Source organism: Protopterus annectens, chromosome 16.part0, assembly GCF_019279795.1.
Source record: "Protopterus annectens isolate FY-2018-M chromosome 16.part0, PAN1.0, whole genome shotgun sequence".
Taxonomy (NCBI): domain Eukaryota; kingdom Metazoa; phylum Chordata; order Ceratodontiformes; family Protopteridae; genus Protopterus; species Protopterus annectens.
The window spans coordinates 623,351,611-623,373,077 of NC_056750.1; the positions used below are offsets into that span (position 1 = coordinate 623,351,611).

Consider the following 21,467-nt stretch of genomic DNA (forward strand, 5'->3'; position numbering starts at 1 on the left):
ACCGGAGCACCCAGAGGAAACACACGTGAACACAGAGAGGACATGCAGAGTCCACACAGAAGGCACTCCAGCCGAAGATCATGATCAAAAAATAACTGATGACCTCCAACTGTTTACTTCTTACCCAACCTCAATAACTGCCCCAAATCCTGTTCTTTCTAAAACTATTAAATGAACTCGAACCAATACAATCCATGGTTTACCAAATATTCCACCAAAGACAATGTCAGCCTATATGTCTTTACAGTGTCTAAAGTTTGTTTTGCAAAGCCAGTGTACAATACCATCTTAGATTTGATGGAGTCAGGCAGTCTGAATCTTCTTTTCCTTCCAACACACCACTCACATGCAAATTCATCTTCTCTGTTTTATTCTTCAAACTCACTACCTGGTTATCTATATAAACCACGTGTTCAAACATCTTTAAAGTTTTACTTTGTACTTCCCAAGTGGACGGTTTTAACAATACCAAAGCATAGTGATACCCCTTCACCATGTCATAACCATTTGCCTCACATGGCTAAGAAAAGGGCTGTCATAATGTCTCCTTTAACCAATCAAAAGCCATATATTATACATTATTTCTTCCATGGTCACACTAACATCCTATGTGGAATGCCTTTTTAATCATTTTTAATCATTCAATTTTTCTCCTATTCCATTTTCATAATCTTAGAAAAATATGACAAAACTGCAATATAATCAGCTTCATGTCAAATTAACACATTTAGCTAACTCTTTTTATTGAAATTCTAATCTTACAACATTTAATAAATGAGGGATTCGACCATCTTCTAAGTATCATACTTGCACTGTTTGAAACATAATGAATTTTTAAAGCCCTGGTTACATTTCTGAGGTTACAGTATCATAGAGTTTTCTCCTATTTTGCAGTGACCTCAGAGTTACTGTACACAGTGACCTCCGAGTTACTATGGAGGGCACAGGTCACTGTGTTAGGGGTGGAAACAAGCAGTAAATGATTTAGTTGTGTAAACACAAGTGAAAATAGCCCTTTCAAAAGCCAAAAACACAGCATCAGTGGGGCCAGATGGTGTCCCAGGCTGTGTCTTGCACGAACTACAGAACGAACTAACCCCCCACCTAAACACGCTGTTCAACCTCAGCCTCTCCACAGGCTATGTGCCCATAGAATGGCACATAGCAACGGTTATTCCACTCCACATAGGATGGGCCACAACTGACCCTGGAAACTACCGCCCCATAAGCCTGACTAGCCTGGTCTCCAAGGCTATGGAGCACATCATCATGGAACTCATTAACAAAAACATTGGGAACCTTCAAACACTTGACCCGACCCAGTTCGGCTTTGTTAAGGGCAGATCATGCCCACTAAACCTGGTTGACTTCTTCGAGACAGTCACCAAGGCCATAGATGAGGGAAAGGTTGTTCACTGTTCGGCATATACTTCTCAGAAGTACAGGCAAACACAGTAGGACTATGGCTAACCAAGTTCCTACCTTGACCTCGCCAAGGTTTTCAACACCATTCCCCACTCGGGTATTACAGGAAAAACTCACCAGCCTGAACATAAACCCCTACGTCACGAGATAGAACTCACACTGTAAGAATAGCGGGCTCCAGGTCCGATTCTAAACCAGTCACAAGTGGTGTCCCGCAAGGCTCGGTCCTGAGATCCCTACTGTTCGGCATATACTTCTCAGAAGTACAGGCAAACACAGGAGGACTATGGCTAACCAAGTTTGCCGATGACTGCAAACTGGGAGCCATAATTGACTCTCCGACTGACAAGGACATCCTCCAAAAGGGCCTTACTGAGATGGACACCTGGTGTCAAAGTCATGACCTCAAGCTAAATGCCAAAAAATGCATAGTCATCCCATTTGGGAAAAACAAAACCCCCACGAATTACCACATAGGTGGCAGCATCCTTAATACAGAAGAGGTAATAAGAGATCTGGGGACCCAGGTAGATAGTAATCTCTCCTTTGACAATCATATTGCCAAAGTAGTTAGGAAATCCTTCTATGTGGCCCATCTAATTACTAAAGGGTTCGCATCTAGAAATAAAGAGGTTATAGTGCTCCTCTACTCATCACTCATCAGACCCATCATAGAGTACAATGCCCCATTTGGGATGTACCTCACAAGACACTTTCAACAGCTGGAGAGACCATAAAAGTACCTTACCAAGAGGCCTTAAACATATGTCCTATGCAGCCCGACTGAAAAAATTCTGGCTGTACTCAGTGGCATATCGCTTACTCAGAGGTGATCTCTGCCTGACTTACAAAGCCATGTCCAACTCAGAATTGATGGACATACTCCACCTAAAGAAATCCAAGTCACTGTGAGCCCAGTGCTCTAGTGAGCTAAACCTCGCCACAACAATAAATAGAACATGCTGGAGGGATAGATTCCTGTCACAGAGACGCCCCATGCTTTTACAACAAAATTTCAAACTACATTAGGCAGAGCCCCTCACTAACACTCTTCAAGAAAATCCTTGACGAGTGGATGGGTACAGAAAATACACCCCTGGGATCACTTCATTGGCTCTGCTTGACAGAGTATCAGTTAATTAATCAATGGAGCAGCGAAAGCCGACACACTCTGGCTAGGCTTATAAATGCCCTCAGGCAGATAGCCTAGTACCTACCTATGAACCCATGAACCTAATAGCAAGTATGGAAATTCACAGAGTTGCAAACAAAGTTTCAGTTTTGCAATATCAGGGACTGCAGTTGTAATCTTTGATAATGTTATATGAAGCCACCTTTTAAAATGTTATCATTGAAATTTAGACACAGAAATATTACCTATATCTGCAAAGAGAATTCCCCTTCTCATTCTATGAAATGTCATATAAACTGTAATTCAAAATGTACTGGTGAGCACTGAGATCACATGATAAAATCCTACCTTGCAGGACAAGGACTCAGAATACAAGGTTCATGATCCTCTGGAGGTGACAGACCCTGGCACTCTTCATCTGCCACAGGCTCCTCCTTCTCTCCATTAACTCTTGCACAGTACAAAACTCGACGAATGACTCCTGTTCCACATGTAACACTACAAGTATCCCTTTTGAAACTCCACCTGCAAGGAAAAAATACAATAAATCATATCTATGTTTGCAGTGCATCACCCTAAGGCTTTGTCTACATTTACAAAAGTAAATTAAAATATAAATATTGTTTTCCTTCTGTAGAGTCTAGATGTAGTGTGTGTGTGTGTGTGTGTGTGTGTGTGTGTGTGTGTGTGTGTGTGTGTGTGTGTGTGTGTGTGTGTGTGTGAACACACATAAATTCAGTAACACACAGGATTCTCTTCTCATAATAATGAATACATTCTCTTTTATGATTATTAGACTAGTTTCGTAATATCTTAAGTTAACTAGCAAGAAAATGAGAAGAGTGTCATTGTTAAATTAACCACTTTGATGATACACATGAAACTATGCAGAAAATATTTTGTGAAGGGAAGTCAACTACCAACTACACATGACTAGCTTAACTTTTTTTTACTCCTCTTTACCTGACCTTATGAAGGGTCTGTTCTTTGCGTACTGCATTATTCATTCACTGTAGAGGTGGTCACAAAATACAGTCTGTCTATCAGAATCTGGGATTAGGTTTTTATGTTGATGCTCTGCTCTTTATTCATTAACCCCCTTCCCCAATGCCCAATGTGCACTTAATATGAAAAGTGCATGCATGCTTCCACATATCTGTCCCATTAGCCATGCCTGTTTGGACAAAGCACTCATTATCCACTTGACCAGTGAATGCTTTCTGCCCTCCAATGGAGTGCTTCTGTGTTGTGCAAAAACATGTACACACAGACAGACAGACATTTGGTTTTAGCTGCTCCTACCACCCCCAAATCTTTGCATACTGGGCACTAGTTGAACTCAGATCCTCAGCGTCAGAGATGGGAATCATATCTATGTCATGGATAAGACTGTGAAATAAGATACCCAGGAATGTGTACCAACCAGTTATACTTTGGATAACTGCCACAAAGATCTTCTACCATTCTTGCTAGTTACACTGTGGCAAGCAGTCAGTTTGTTTTGCTGTAATATGCTGATACATCAGATTAAACCAGAGCCAAATAAGTAAAAGGTGAGCTAAATGAAGGAAAACTGAGCACGAAAGATACTGGGCTATGATTACATCTATTTTGAAGAGGGTTATAGAAACATAGGAATAAATATGGTGTTGGATAACTGGTGTAAAATATTTCATATGTCAGAAATCTACTACATAATGTTTATTCACACATACCGTCATATAAAGGTAATATTAAGTTGCTTTGTAATATTTTTGTTCTAGATCAGGGAAGGCACACTGGATCTTATTTTCCATCCCAGAGGTTGTTATCAGGTGGTGTTATGTCACATCATCTCCTTCCCCTTGACTGCTTTCCCTAAATATTAAACAGATAATTTTCTTTCTGTAAAAGTATTTAGCAATGAAGAGTGACAATATTTTCCAAGTATTTTTCAAATCCTGAATGTGCTGTAATATCCTTGTACAATCCATGAATGCTGTATGGAAGTAATTGAAATGTGCCTCTGTTAAATCTAGCATTATAAAGTTTGCATTTTCAAGATATTATTTCACACATTCCTAAAATTCACAACTTTGTGTCTCCCAAACCTCTTCAGACAGGTCATTCCAAGAGATTTTCATTTTTTATATGAATAGGACTTCTTTGTGTTTCCTTTTACACACAAAATGGCTGATTCAAAGGCATCACACTTTCTGCATAGATGCAACACAGAGAGCATTTTAGCCACATGACCAACAGGTATATAATTTATGAACATAACTGTGTGCCTGTCATTATAAACTCTGTGGGCAACTTGTTGGAATATATGGAGTACTGTGAAAACCTAAGTATGTCATACATTTCATTAACACACTGAGCTCTGAGATGCACAGAACATCTCAATGTCACAGCATGGCACAGCAGGGCACATAAAAGAGCCTGTAATCTTGGCATTTCAACAACACGGTCAGTATTCAGCTAAAGAGACACAGTATGGAACTGACGCCTAGCACGGCACCTTCTGTGCCTTATAATACATTAATATTATCAATGTAGGAGAATGGGGCTCTGGCTTTATGAGAAAGGCTACCGAGCATAGCAACTGTCTTTCAGAAGACATATTTCATCAAGGTCACATCTCTCTGAACCTGTGGCAACTTAACACAGCTACAGACATTTGCTAACTTAAATATTGTCTTTACACAGATATGGACAAATATCAATTTACTGCAGCTATCTTTACTGATCTAAAAAGAAAACCTGATGTGGCTGCCCACAGCCTCTTTTCTTTTCCGCTCTCCAAACTTCAGTCTGAAACTGAGCACTATGCTACTTTCAAAACTTCCTGAGAGACCTACTTCAGTCTACTTTATGAATGGACTGTCTGACCCAAACACATTATATTTCACCACTTCTTAAGGTTCTGTTTTTGGGCCTTTAATTACATATGTATTTATTTATTGGCATTTGTTTAGCAGGAAAGCCCAACTGAGTAGTACAATTTTTTCAGCAGAGGCCTAGGGGGAAAAGCTCCATTATATAGACATCAAGTGCATCATTTGCATTCATTCATCATTAACAGTCAGTTTCACTCATGACAACAGTTCCAATATTCAGACATCCTTGACATCGGGTACATCATTCACAAACATTTTGATTAAAAATAACAGTTTTGTAGAATTGTATATGAATATAGCAATAACCCACGCCTGGATGTGGGTAATGCGGGATTTACCCACGGTTGGTGTGGTTTCCAAACAAAGACAACCGTGGGTAAATCCCGCATTACCCACACCCAGAAGTGGGTTATTGCTATTATACTATGACATTATTTAAGAAAAGAAATAATTACTTTTCTTAAATAATGGCATTGTATAATGATGCCTCTTTGCTGCCCTTCCGCAGCTGTCTGGTATCCGCGGCAGTTCTGATGTACTGCGCATGTCTACGCAGTACATCAGAGCTGTGGCCAAAAGCAATGGAGAAAGCAAGATCTCCATTGCTTTTTACTGTTTCGCTATGTTAAATGGGTTTAACATAGCGAGACAGCTTTAAAATAAGCAACAGAGATGTCCGTTGCTTATTTTAAAGCTGCCTCACTATGTTAAACCCATTTAACATAGCGAAACAGTAAAAAGCAACGGAGATCTTGCTTTCTCTGTTGCTTTTTAAACCTATGTCGCTATGTTAAATGGGTTTAACATAGCGAGACAGCTTTAAAATAAGCAATGGAGATCTCCATGGCTTATTTTAAAGCTGTCTCGCTATGTTAAACCCATTTAACATAGCGAGACAGGTTTAAAAAAAAAGCAACTGAGAAAGCAAGATCTCCGTTGCTTTTTACACACTGTGTCACTATGTTAAAGGAGTTTAACATAGCGAGACAGCTTTAAAAAAAGCAACGGAGATCTCCGTTGCTTTTTTTAAACCTGTGTCGCTATGTTAAACTCTTTTAACATAGCGAGACAGTGTTTTAAAAGAGACTTATACTAATGGAAAAAGTCCGGGCGACTGGACCTTTTTCCATTAGTATAAGTCGATTTACAACGTGCACGCTGGCCAATCAGCATGCACGTTTTGGAATATTAATGGGGGGTCATGGTATAATACATGTTTTAGTACATTGAGGTATATACAGTGCAACATCATCAGTATGCATAGATTGTCACTTTTACATAAACATATTTGTTACTATAAAGATTTGTTCAAAATATAAAACATAGGAAGATAAGGTAAGGAGTTAGTCAGTCCAAACAAAAGAAGGAGGGGAGGAGGCACAAGTAAGATAAGGGAGATGACATGACACAGAAGTTTATAGCTGGGATAATAGTACATTAGGTATTGTGCAGCAGAGACTTATAGCACAGATTCACAGAGCCATATTAGTACAATTTTAACCAGGGGTGGTTTATTTTTGTTATAACATTACCTCCATACTGTCCTATACAGATTGAACATGCTCCTTTATACTGATGGGCTCATACTCCTAAAACTGGTAGTAACTGCAGTGATCTAAAACATTTACTGTATATCAGGTTCATTAAAAATTTGCCTCTGGTTTAATAAAAAAAATAACTTTCTGTCAGGAACGTAAAACAAACTATGTTTTTTTGGAAAAATTCAATAACTCCTTTTTTATTACTATATAGATCTTCAATGCATGGGGTAATGTAATGTGATTTTTTGCAGGTGACTCATACAAATACTTGGTACTCACTTAGATTCTTCTTTATACTTTTACAGACATTTTGCTCTATTGCTCTCACTATTAACAAATTTTTAGGTAAGATCAAAATGTCTTATAAATTAACTATCCATCTTAACCCTGAATCCTCCAAATCTAGTGCTAAAATGTTGTCATCCCTCAGACTAGAATTTCTACTCCTAGTGATGTATTCCAGGTGAGTCTTCAGTCAAAAGCATACTGGAAAAGACAGTAAGGCACTAAACAAAACCCACCAAAAGTTTAGTTCTCGAGCTGTCCACAAGGTTTTGAAGAAGAAGAAAAAAGCAAACAAGGTAGAGGGCTGATGTAACTACACAGGATGATAAGATTAATAAATAGGGAAAGGACAGGGCATGCAAGACATAAAAGAGACAGATGGGAAGATGGAAAAGCCACACTCCAGCAGAAGATAAATGATCTGAGAGAAGCAAAGACAAAATCTAAAAGGGATTTTTGTCAGATGGAACCAAGGATAGGAAATAAAGCTTTTTAAATGTATATCAGAAAGATGAAAGGGGAAGATAAAGAGAGAGAGAGAGACAGAGATAAGCTTGCTCAGGTGGAGCATAGATTTCAGGCAAAGACCACAGAAGACTGGAAAAAAGCAGAAGTACTAAAGGAACATTCTATTTCAATGTTTACAATGGAAAGCAAAGGGTGACATGCTAGGAGGGAGGTAAGACAGAGTGGACAGATACCAAGATAGCAATGGGGTGAGTGGGAAAGAGATTTTCTAAAGGCGAATAAAGAACAGAGACCAAATGGGCTACCTCCTATGGTCCTCAACAATCTGGCTTTGAACAGATCATTGTCGACTGGAGAAGGACATAAAGGCTGTGATCTAACAATTGTGCTACCCTTATACATGGCAGAACAAGGTAAAACCCAGACACTAGGGGTCTGTTAGCCTCACAGTAACCAGAAGGATATCATAGGAAAAGGCTAGCTGCATTTCTAGAGGATAAAATCTCCTTAACAACCAATTTGGATTCATGCACAGAAGAAACTTTCAGAAAAAGCTGAACCAATTTTATGACTGGGATTCAGGAGACTTTAAAAGAGGATTTCTGCTAGACATGGTCTGCCTGGACTTCACCACAGCCTTTGACTTTATACTGCACAGGTGACTTCTAGAACAATTGGAGGATTAAAGATAAGATCAAGACTTAGGAATTGGATTACTACATGGTAAAAAGGCAGGACATGAGTTGTGGTGAGAAGGATAGTGTTATGAAGAGGGAAAGTGAGTAACTGAGCACAGCTGTGGAGGTTTTCCCTAGAATCTGCAGGCATGGCTACAGTCCCATACCTCACAGCATTTGCAACAGATGCCAAGTGGCTCTCCAATACCTTCAGCAGTGTGTCTGTTTTCAGACTCTTTTCAGTTTGGTGGTATGCAGACATTTTGGGTCCTCAAATACATCCTCATGCATGACATATAACATGATGGTTATCTTCAACATGTCATAAATAGCATGTGTCTGTGCCAGGATCGCTGACCTCAACATATGCTGACTGATGTCGGGTAATATCAAGATATGGGAAGGTGTGGCATTTGTAGTCACAATGTTAACATATGCACCTCTCCCTTCTGCCATGTGAGCATTGTGCAGCAGTGCGACTGCTCCCTGCCATGTGTAGGTGAGGAGTGGGTACCCTGTGATGGGCTGCAATGGATGGGCAGGCCTTAACTAAACATAAAGGATGTGCAGGACATTGACACCCACCATAGGGATGTCTATACAAGAGGGTGGTAGTGTGCCTTCCACTTTTAAAATTGGTGATGCTGTCACTGCATTGTCAGACTTCAGTGGATGTGCTACCATCATTATCAGGCACTGCTGATGCACTGATTCAGCATGTGCCATCTTGCTTTGTTTGACCACACACTAGTGACACCTGTGAAGATAGAAAGACAGAAACAACTGTGTCTATGTCGAAACATATGTGACAATTCCACTGCCCTTTGTACAACACTGATACATATGAAGCATTTACAAAGGACAAAGAGCACAAACATAACTTGGAGTGCAGTTCTTCATTGTTGCATTCCTGATGTACATGGAGGAGGGATATGTTAACATTTACTATGGGTACAGATGTGACAATAATGCACCACTGTACTTTGGTAGTGAAACATAGGCAGACCAACCTCATGCATCCTCAACACACACTTATGATTACGCCACCAGCCCAGCTCATATATCCAGGCTTCTTTCAGGCATGAGTATCCAGCTGCAGCTCCTTAGTGTCTGTGAGGATGCTTTGTGTCAGTGGTCCTCCTTTTGTCATTTTGTCTCTCATGATGGAATACACCTTTATCCATGCACACCAGATCATATTGTCGACTTGGCTTCCCCTGTTGAGTTCTGTTATGTCACTATCAGCATCATGTACCAGGCCCTGCCAAATCTGATCCCTAAATGTCCTGGCACTCTTGGCCTTGTCTAGCATCCACTTGCTGTGGGTGTACAAGGTCTGTAGGAGTGTTCTTGTCTCTGCCTGTGTGACTGTCTACAGCTTTTGATACCCATTGGGGCCCATCACAGTACTTGTTGTTATGGGGGTCTATATTATGTGATCGAATGATCACAATAGCAAATGCTTTAAAGAGCAAAAATGCTGCACATCGAAACCAATATTGTGGGGCCTGAGCCCCCCTGCTAAATATATATACCAACTCCGAGATGGCACTACACTGAGGAAAGGGCAAATATTCCATGCTTCACTGTACCATGATCCCACAAAAAGCACTTTGGTGTGCTGCATTTCTGCTCTTTAGAACATTCACTATTGTGATCATTTGATCACATAATACAGACCTGCTTATGGACACCTGTGAATGGTGAATGTCAGTGGACATAGACTCTGCCACCTATCAATATCCACTGGCTGTGCTGCAGTTGTGCATGTGATGTGTACCATGGCTACTATACAATGTTGGCACAGACCAGGCTACAATAACTTGTTATGCACTGGCACTATGGACAGAACACAGGACATGACATGCAGGCTATGGACCACATTGTTTTGATGTGTATATTGTATCTTGTGGCAGGCCAGTCTCCACTGCAGTTCTTCCTCACTTGGACTCCTGTGCAGCCTTCTCATGTCTCTGGCTTGAACCATTTTGCTAGCAGCTGGACCTCACACAATCCCCTAGTCTGTGGTGGTACCCCACATGGCCATTATGGCAGGTGAGCTGTGAACATACATACATATATACAAATATTTCAAGTATGGCATTAATGCCCTTCTAGCCTGCCAATATACCAAAACAGTTGTTCCCATACTATGTGTCCAGGCTGTTCTTAAAAATATCTAACCTAATACTTGCTTTAATGTAATTTCGTAGTCTGTTCCATGCATCAGCTGCACTCTCAGAGAACCAATTAGTACACTTCTCTTTCTTATAGAATATTCTACATAGGTTGCCTGATGATATTCTACTACTTTTTGATAGCCCCAAACATTCTCATAGGTAGTTGTCTCTAAATGTCCTACATACATGAATAAGATCTCCTCTTAAATATTTATATGAGATACTGTACAAGTTCAGGTACTTTAGTCTTTCATAATACTTAAATTTTTATATCCATGGATGCCCTTGGTATATTTCTGCTGTACTCTTTCCAGCTTACTCATGCTTGTTTTCTTAGAAGGTTTCCATATTGTTATTCCATACTTAAGTTTGGGTCTAGTGTAATTAAAAAAAAATTACTTCATCATTTCTGATTTCCTAGACTTTATAAATCTTTTTACACAACCTATAGTTCTATAACTATCATTAATCAATTGGATGATATGATTAGAAAAAACTCAAAGCTGGATCTACCCATATACACAGGTCCTTAAATGAATCTACAGTTTCAATAACTGTGTGCTGAATTAAATATACACCTAAAAATTTATGTCTCCCAAATCTCATATGTTTAGTTTTTAATGTATTTATCAGCATATTATTCTTCTGTGCCCAAATGGTCAATTTAGTCAAGTTATTTTTCAGACTGTATCTGTAAATCATGTAATCAGTTTACCCAATTTCAAGTTATCTGCATACAAACTGTAGAACACCACAAATGAAAAAGATTGGTCTGAAAGATACAATCTAAACAAGTATGGTTCTAGGACAGAGCCACGTGCGACACCGTGACTGTAAGCCAGAATTTCACCTGTCCAATTGTTGTATGATACGTGCCACATACTATATGTAAGACATGCAGATACCCATCTTACCAAAAGTGCATCAATACCTAGTTGTTCTAATTTATTGATCAGTGTTTTGTGTATGACCTTGTCAAATGCTGAAGTTACATCTATATAAATTACATCATAGCACAATTTTTCACGCCCTGGCCACTATAACCTCTCATTCTGCCATAACAACTGTCATTCTTCATAACCTCATAATGCAGTAACAACCCTCCCAAATCTGGGATACATATGTATTTCTCCAGCAGGTCCTATTTATATCACAGGCAAGGTTTAAATCTTTAGCATGGGTAATTCTGATACACTATGTTTTGTGGATATGCAGAAGGTCCATCAGGAGTGGGGTCTGACAATGCCTTGTATGCCAGGCATAGATCTCCCCTCAAAAGCCTGTAGGAGACAGAATACAGGGATAGGGCCATGAGGCAGTCTGCATAGGACATATTACTTACACCCTGTATTCTTTTAGTAACAAACCTCTGTGGATGTTCCAGTTGTTGGATATGCATAGTTAGGTACATAACAAAGGGGGCATTATACTCAATGATAGGTCTGATGAATGTCGAATATTGACATCCTTAAACTTAAATGCCAACCTTTGTTTATAAGTCACACAACATAGAATGATTTCCTCACCACTGTAGACACGTGATGATCAAAGGCTAGATTACTATCTATGTATGTCCCTCAGTCCCTGACTACTGGGTCAACTCTAAGGGGTGTGTTGTCAATGTAATAGTTACTAGGGATGGATGACTTCCCAAAGGATGCTTTTATGCATTTCTTGGCATTTAGTTTTAGTTCACAGCTCTGACACCAGTTGTTTGTCTGTGTCAGCCCCTCCTGGAGAACATTTATGTCAGTGTGAGATTCAATGACAGCTCCTAATTTGCAATCATCTGCAAATTTAGTCAGCCAGAGACCACTGACATTGGCCTTGACTTCTGAGAAGTAAATGCCAAAAAGGAGCGGTCCAAGGACTGATCCCTGAGGGACTCCACTTGTGACTGGCCTCTTTGTAGAGGTGGACTCCCCAATTCTAACTTCCTGGGTCCTGTCTGTGAGCCAGTTGGCTATCCATTGGGTGACATACAGGTTTGTACCTAACCTTTTGAGTTTGTCAACAATGCCCGAGAGGGGTACTGTGTCAAATGCCTTGGCCAGGTCAACGTAGGCAGTGCGAATGATTTTGCCCTCATTGATTGCTTTGGTGACCTTCTCAAAGAAGTCCACCAGGTTGAGTAGGCATGATCTGCCCTTGATGAAACCAAACTGGGTTGCGTTCAGTGTCTAGAGGTTTACTATATCTTTATTGATCACCTCCATGATAATTCTTTCCATGGCTTTACATATAAGACTAATGAGACTTATGGGTCTGTAGTTTCCGGGGTCTGTAGATGGCCAACCTTTGTGCAGAGGGATGACTGTTGCCTTTCTCCATTTGTGAGACATGAAGCCTGTTTGGAGGCTACAGTGTGATAGATCATGTTTCATGCCATTCAGAAGGCATCATGGGATATTGTCTGACTGCACAGACATCAGCATTCTCTAGGGTAAAGAGAACCTTTGGGGAGTGGAGTTTTTTGTTTAGACTCCTAGCATTGAGCACTAATACCAGAAGGTAAATTCAGTTTGGCACTGCCTAAAAAAGGCACTATGGGGGAAGACAATGTTTTAGCTAATATTCAAAAGCTTAGAGGGGAGAGGTGTAGACCATCCCTGGCTAAGCAGTGTGGTCTGTTGACCATCTCCTTCCATGATGACAAATATTGCATGCCCTTAAAATGACACCAGAAACTAAGCCAATTATTAAAGTCAATCATCTTTTTTTTCTGTTGTGGCATCATCCATGGAGAAGGTAAAATGCTGCTCAATGCTAGGCTCATACCAGCCTGAGACACATCCGAGGGCTCTGTGATGTCTGTCTTCATGTAGTCTAGGGAGGTATGTCTCAGGTCATTGAGCCCCTGATAAGCGTAATCATATTGCACTGTGTTGCATACTTGTGTCTCATGATGAATCCTGGTGTCTAGATGTTGGCAAGCAAAATTGATTAGATTGTGGATACTGTGGTGACTTGCCTCATGATCTAGGAGAGATGGCTCAATGTGATGAGTGAGATGTTGGTTTGTGGGTGGTGTTGTTTTGAGCTTAGTGTGGGCTTGCTTGGTATTTTACTTTGTGTGTTACTTGTCTAGGGAGGTCTTTATGGTTTTGGTCTTGCATGTAAATGTTTATCACAAATGTCTGCAAAATGTCTGCTTGAACTGTGCTGATGATGGGTGCAGCATGCATATGGACAATCTTATGAGATGCTTTAGTGAGTGACATTGTGTAAACTACTGAGTGACATTGTGTAAATACATCTCTCACACATTATATCAGATTCAGTGAGAATTGACTGGTTTCTATATTGACACACTATATTATATTGTTATACAATTATACCATATCCACAAACCTGGTAACGGAGACAGTAGGAAAGTTCCACCATATCCACACAGAGCTTTTTTTTGAGACACTTAGACTGTTGGAATATCAGTGTCAGTGGTTTTTATATTATCTAGACTGTTATGTGAGAATTGCTTTCACTCAAATGAGTATTGTTTGCAAACTATTAACCTTTTGCTTTGTCAGAAAAAAATAGTTTCCCTGTGTAACTTGATGTGGAGAAATGCTTGCTACACTGTTGTAAACACTAATATCTACTCTGTTGAAAAATTTGAAATAAACTTGAGAGGAAACTTATAGATATTTTGAAAGAAAAAACAAGGAATTAGCTATCTGATGAGATGATATGGGTTAGTCAGCATTGCATGAATGGCTGCTGAATGGCTACTGAGTCTCACCACTGCTACTCTTCAGGTTCACTCGCTCCTTCGCTTTTTCTCACTTGTTGGACCAAGCCCCTCCCTAGCACCAAGAACAGCAACACAGCTTGTTTGGTGATCCACAGTCTTGTCCATGTCCCACTGGAGTGCTGAATCTGTGTAGGCTTTTCTGGTAGATGAGATGCCTCTCACCAGTGTGTCATCACACAGATGCACAAGATAGCACACTCACACATCTCCAGTCAGAAGCATCATTGACACTCTGCTCCACCCAGTCAGAGTCAGGAACATATGCAACATAAAGCTAGATTCTATAAAGCAGTTATTAATATAACTGATTCAAAATCTTCTATCCAGAATAAAAATATAAATAATATCACTATACTCAGAGAGGAGAAAACAGAAACACTAATCCCAAGATAAAGAGAGAGAGACTACTGCTGGATGACAACTGTCTTCCAGGATGTAGTCTTGTAATAGATGCTTAAAAAAAAGATGAAAAATCCTTTATCCCAAAATGTGTGTTATCCTAAAAGCAGTTAGGTATGAAAGTGGGTAATTTATGTTGAAGATTAGTTTTAGTTTAGAGTAAAAATTTTTTAAAAAGAGCATTTAAAGAAGGGGTGGAAGGATTTGTATTTTTTTACATTTTGGTACAAACAATACAGCCAATACAATAAATAGTTGAAGGGGAGTGATTTCACAAAATGATAATGTTGTGCTTACTCACACCAGGCAGTAAAAGGAGAATGCTCAGTCTGTTGGCTGTTAGCAGTATGGTGGCTGTGCTAGTTCTTCCAGCTAGTACATACATGTCACTTATTGCTGAACTAGTCAACTTTTAATTCATGCCCAGTGCTGCTCAACTGCCTGTCAATGCATGTGGTGTGGTGTCAATGACATGTGGCCATGCAACAAGTACCCCCTTTTCTACTGACTCATACCTACACCCTGGCTTTTGTAGACCTCCATCTGGATTACTAAAATGGAATGGTCAATGATCAAAGCACTTTACAGGGACCACAGGGAGTGCCTACTGGACAAATAAGAGTGCCCACAGAAGATGGAGTCATGGCAGCAGCGTGCCAGGAGCCTTAGAGTTGCCACTGGTATTCCTGTCTCTGGAAAGCAGTAACACCGCAAGTACAGTGACCTGTGGGGGCACCCACCAATGAGAGGATGAAGTTACAGAGGGAGAGCTACTTGCTTTTTGTAAGTTAATCGCAGTGGATTGGCATTATTGCTTGGTGTTTGGTAATTACTGCTTTATTAGTTCATTTGCCTAGGATATAATGATGTGTTTCTGTTATGTTTTGCAGCACCAAGGGAGGAAGAAGATAACAGGTTCATTTACCAGCAGAGATGGGTCAGACTCACCTGGCATGGGGGGGTGAATAAGGGTATTGCAGGGAGCTGGGCGATATGACATTGCATTGTACCACACATGCTTATGTGCTGCATTTTTTGCCTTCTCTCCATTTATTTTAATTTTCTACAGGATGACTCCTGATGCAGACAGAGGTGAGGTGGTGGCCACCATGTTCTACAACCACCACTACACTGACCTCAGGATTCCCAGTGGCCCCCAGGCTTGCTTCTTTGCAGAATGACAAATGCCACCTTGTAAAAGGTGACCTGCAGGGCTTACTGGTAGCCCCCACAGCCACCTGTCAGGAGGGAAGGGGCAAAGGTTGCTCTCTGGAAAGTGGTGCATGCCTGTCTCTCACTACCTTCTTGCCCCATCCTGTTGTGTAATCATCTCTGCTGTTAGTGTCTGTGTATTTGTGTGCCTTTGCCACCTTCCCTTTATCCTTCATCCTCCATCTGTTTGAACTGCAGTACCCTCCCCCTTTTTATTTCTTCTTAAAATACAAAAAAAAAAAGACAACTCTCACACATGAAGGACATCCCCTTTTCTCCTACTCCTATCTCCCTTTCTTATTATCATTCTGTGTGTCCATCCTTTTGCTGTTTAATACTTCTGACTGTATTATCACCCCCTTTCCTTTTCTTTTATATACCAAACTGTCTGCCTACTGTGTTGTGCTGCTCTTGTAAGGTCTGCAGATAGTGCACAGATGGCATCACTGAGATTCTTCACTGCAGGCATGAGTATGCTTCTCATTGGGCATATCACCTTCATATCATGTGCCCTCTGGGTCACATGATCACAGTATCATGGCCTATGCTGTAGCATGAATGAGACTCATTCACTGTCTTGTCCAGCATCCTGCATTACTTATACATACATAATATGCATCCTGCTTTGTCATGCTGCACTCATTGAGCTGTTTTTCACTGTGTGGCTGCTTTAGCAATATTTCTGAATATCCCTAAAGAGTTATAACAATCAGATAATTGATTTCTTCAGACATATAAGCTGCGTAAGGAAAAAAAAACACACTGGCACTCATATACACTTTTTTAATGTTTCACTCTCATGATTAAATACAGATTAACATTCATGCTTTGCTGTTGTGCGTAATCAATTATTAATAACAGTTATAATTATTCCATTTGTTAACCAGGCAGGCCCACTGGACACACGGTCCCTTTTCAGGGTAACTAGGAGGCAGTGTCTGGTTAGGTGACTTGCACAGGGTCACACAGTAGGCAAACTAAGCCAGAGGGAATCAAACCCTGTACGCCAGAAACAATATCTCAAGGCCATAATCCCCTGTGCCAACTGATAGACATTTCAGAATGCTAGTGTATTTCTAGTTCTTACCTGGCTGGGCACATTTCAGTATTACACGTTTCTAATCTTCTCTCAGGTTTAGATGTCCTAATGCAGTGATCCTCAGGAACTTTCTCTTTTGTGTCAAAAGCAAGGCAGATATAGTGAACTGCAGCTACTCCTAGAATGAAATGAAGAAAAAATATAAAATGTCAAATGGTTTAAGTACTAAAATGCATCGCAATTCAAAAGAGCGTGGTCTCTTTATTGTTATTTTTTTCGTTTTACAAAACTTTCATTGTACATATGTACATGTACTTCATTAGCTGGTTCTCAAGGTTTAGCTTTTAAAAATCTTTTAAAATGCTTTGTACTTCAGTGACCATTCCATTTAAGGCATGTAATTAATAAACAGCATATCATACAAAATCTCCTGACTAAAAATTTAAGGTAATGAAAGCAAGGTTTTACATTTGTTTGACTACAAGAAGGAAGAACATATTTTATTTTGTGTATTTGTTTCCTAACTGATAATCAGAAAAAAAGGCATAGCAAGCTTACAGTCAGTTCCAGTTGTCACTCACACGTTCAAAGTGGTGGAACAGTTCACAATCATGATGCCTTCCAAAAGGATGATAGAGAGTTAATTAATTTTTAGAGGTTTAGGGAGCTGAAGGTTGAATGGTTTAGGAGTGGGGGGAGGAAAATTGGAAAAGGAATATATTCCTGCCAGCAAAGCAAGACTGCTCGAAGTGTAGATGTGACATGGTTCATTGGTTATGGTTTAGCAGTACAGCATAATTGCAAAACCCCTCATATTTGCTGGCAGTGGGACAGTCAGTTTGTAAAAAGCCTGTCACTTACATTAGGATGGGTCTGAATTAGGTCAGATGAAAGAGCAAACACGCCCCTCAGCAAATTTATACAGGATAAGAAATAGGAAGCCTGGCAAAACAGAATGCGATCTAGAAAAACAAAAACAAAAACAACTGGAGAGCTTCTTTGATGAGAGATTCATGGGAAACAAAAAAAAAAAAAACACAATTCGGAGCTCAGTAGAAAAACTGCAAAATTCTTTTATTCACGCTTCTAGTACCTCGGCTCAAAAGCCTTCAAAGAATAATAAACCATACTAGCAGCAGTCATTTTATATGAAAGGTGAATCATTAAACACTTAATTGAACAATTACCTGGCCAATTAACCCATAAAGACCCAGTGGAACAACAAGCTACCCTTAAAGAGGCATACCCAATATGAAGAAACCATTGCACATATAAGCATCAAATAATATAAACCACTCACCCCAATTTTTAAACATGTTATAACAATTCTAATGTACAAAATTGCTTTTTATAATTTTATCTATCAACAATATAAATGACTGAATAAATTGCTTACAAATTCATCTCAAAATTCATTCCCCTGAGATATAAGGTTCTGAAATTCACAATGAACTTTGTTCCCAATTGCAAAAGTTTCTGTGAAAAAAAAATTTCCAATGTATTTGTCATATGCTGGCCTAGCCAATACCCCAAAGAAAAAACTATCCAAAGCACCCGCATGTACTGAACAAAAATGTTGGGCTACTGGACTGTCCAACTTTTTTATTTTGCGTGTCGCTCAAATGTTCTAAAATTCTCATCTTCATCTTCCTCCTGGCCTGTCCCACATACCACATAACAGAAGAACACCCACAACCTAAAATGTACACTACCCCATAGGAATTACAATCGAAATGAAGCCTAGCCATGCATTTTTTTCCATTAATAGTAGACCCATGTAAGTTTCTCATTTTGCTACACATCCTACATCTGCCACATGGGAAAGACCCCATAAGACCCCAACTCACCAGCCTCATTCGTAATTTCTCTGAGATTTAATAATTCCTTAAGGTTCAAAAACCTATCAAAAGAAAAAATAATCCTACTAGGAAAGAGGCTGCCCAAATTTTCATCCTCACTAACCACAGGCCACAATCTTCTGAGGGTGTCAGAAAAAGGGGAACATTTATTAAAAAAATATATAGCATCCTGATCTTTTATGTTAAATAAATTTTCTTCTCCCTTATAAACTGCCCCCTTAATGGCACCCCTTCCACCTCCAAAGTTGTTCACTCCCAAAACCCGCCTTTCAGCTTTAGAAACCACTTCCTGTGAATAACTTCTACTAAGCAACCTGTGTCTAACCTTATTGAATTCTATTACCAATTCATCCTTATCAGAAGTGTTGGTAAAAATACGCCTAAATTCCCCATATGGAAGAGATCTTAACAAGTGAGATGGGCGAGAGCTGGTAGCATACAAAAAAATATTTACTGCAGTTTCCTTATGATAAGGCCTAAATTGAATAGTATTTTTGAAGTCCACGTACAATTCCATATCCAAAAATTGGATTTTGTACCTTTGTGTCCTATACGTAAACTCCAAGCCAAAAGTATTCATCCCTAAATCATCCATAAATAAACTGAAATCCAAACGAACCCCTGTGCATATAAAAATTAAATCATCAATATATCGCTTGTACAGTACGACGTTCCTTAGAAAAAAAATCATTTAAATATAAGAATGAATTTTCAAAATGTGCCATATACAAAATTGCATAAGAAGGAGCAAAGGAGGCAACCATAGCAGTGCCTTCCATTTGCAAAAAAAACTTTTTTTCAAAAACAAAAATACTGTGAGTTAGACAAAACTCCAAAAGTTGGACTATGAATGAAGTACGCGGACCCTCGCCCAACATTTTCAAAACAGCCTCCAAACCCTGTTTGATTTTAATATTAGTGTACGATGATTTTATATCTACACATGCCCAGTAAAAATCATCCTGGCATTCAACATTTAGAATCTAAAAGAATTCCAACTATTGGTCTTCCTGGGGCTTATCCAGGCATTTATGAATTCTAACAACTGAAAATAATTCAAACAAAAGGATTAGACTCCAGCTTCTGGATACACTTTGTCATCTAATGACAAATCCCAAGCCATCCTACTATAGTCTATCCTGGACATAATCACCCAATTTCCACCCTTGTCAGCTTGTGTGAAGACATACTGTGTATTTAAAGCATGTAACTCCTTGAGTGCTAGATATTAATTCTTACTCAAACTAACATTGTTTCAAACATAGTAATGACCGGAGATTTCCTGGGTGGTACAAACCTACTAACATGTGGTATCCTATGACCTAGTTGAATTCAAATCTCAAAAAATTGACTACTTATGACAAGCAAAAATCTCACCTTTCTTCAAATGTAAAATATATAAAAGGTTGATATATATATAACCTGTTAGTTAATCTAAACAATTAGACATATTAAACCATATTACATTATAATCATGTCAAAAAATATTTTTCATAATTAATCATTGCTTGTTTATATTCTTTCTTATCACATTTCTCATATATCTCAATGTTATCTAAATGTTTTCTTATGCCTGCATTCTTTTAAAGTCAAATTATAATTTATTTTCTGTTTATCTTTTAATACATTAGCAAAATGAAGTGGGGTGGGTTTTTAAAACTTACACACTGATGTTCATTCACCTTTTCAGTTGTTGATTTTATATATATATATATATATATATATATATATATATATATATATATATATATAGAAACAACTCATTGTTAATAAAACACGAACCATTCAACTCTTCTTCCCCCTTTCCCTCTCTCCTTGCCCCTGCCTTTTGCATGAAGTATCCATGTGATCTGTTGATGCTTGCCCTGATATACCAAAATTATTTTATTCACGCTTCTGTTACTCGGCTCAATAACTGAACAATTACCTGCCCAATTAACCCATAAAGACCCAGTGGAACAGCAAGCTACCCTTAAAAAGGCATATCCAATATGAAGAAACCATTGCACATCTAAGCATCAAATAATATAAACCACACACCCCAATTTTTTAACATGGGAAAACCACCCCTTAATGACTTCCACTTGTTGCAAGTTAAAGGATTTTGAATGTACAATAGCACTCTTTTTACTTTTACAGGTTTGTAGTGAATCATTCATGCCAACAAACCCATACTTTGTTTTCTGAAGGGAAGGTTGGCGGTTGCCTTATTTTTTTTTTTTTAGATGGTATGCTATTCCTATGTCTGTAATTGTGGTATTGTATAATATTTTTTTTAAATCTGCACTCTAACTAGTATTTGATCATGCTGATAATAAAGGAATGAATACTGAAATTAGTTAATGACTGAATTATATAATATGATGTGGAATACAGTCAAATGCATTAGGTGAGTCAAAGTATGCCACCTCCATTCAAAGTCTCAGGTCAACAGTCTCCTTCACAGATTCATAGAAATCTGATAAGTTGGTAGGTGTCAAAACCGAAGTGTTAGAAGGTCATATAGACAAGCCATTTAGTGAAAACTACAGAAAGGCCTAGCAAGCTAGAGTCTTCAGTGTGTAATACCTTAAACCTCTGTAGTGGAGGGCTGTGGGATATAAGCAATGCCTTATTGCAT

General features: G+C 39.1%; 1 protein-coding gene across 1 annotated transcript in view; it reads right to left on the reverse strand.

The window, feature by feature from the left end:
- ADAMTS13 (ADAM metallopeptidase with thrombospondin type 1 motif 13) overlaps positions 1-21,467 on the reverse strand; it is a 1,149,238-nt gene that overhangs the window by 266,418 nt on the left and 861,353 nt on the right. Inside the window, exons 25-26 of the mRNA XM_044058222.1 lie at positions 17,037-17,166; positions 2,906-3,082 (exon numbers count right to left, since the gene is read on the reverse strand). Coding sequence (XP_043914157.1) covers positions 2,906-3,082; positions 17,037-17,166 — 307 coding nt within the window. The remainder of the gene's footprint in view (positions 1-2,905; positions 3,083-17,036; positions 17,167-21,467) is intronic.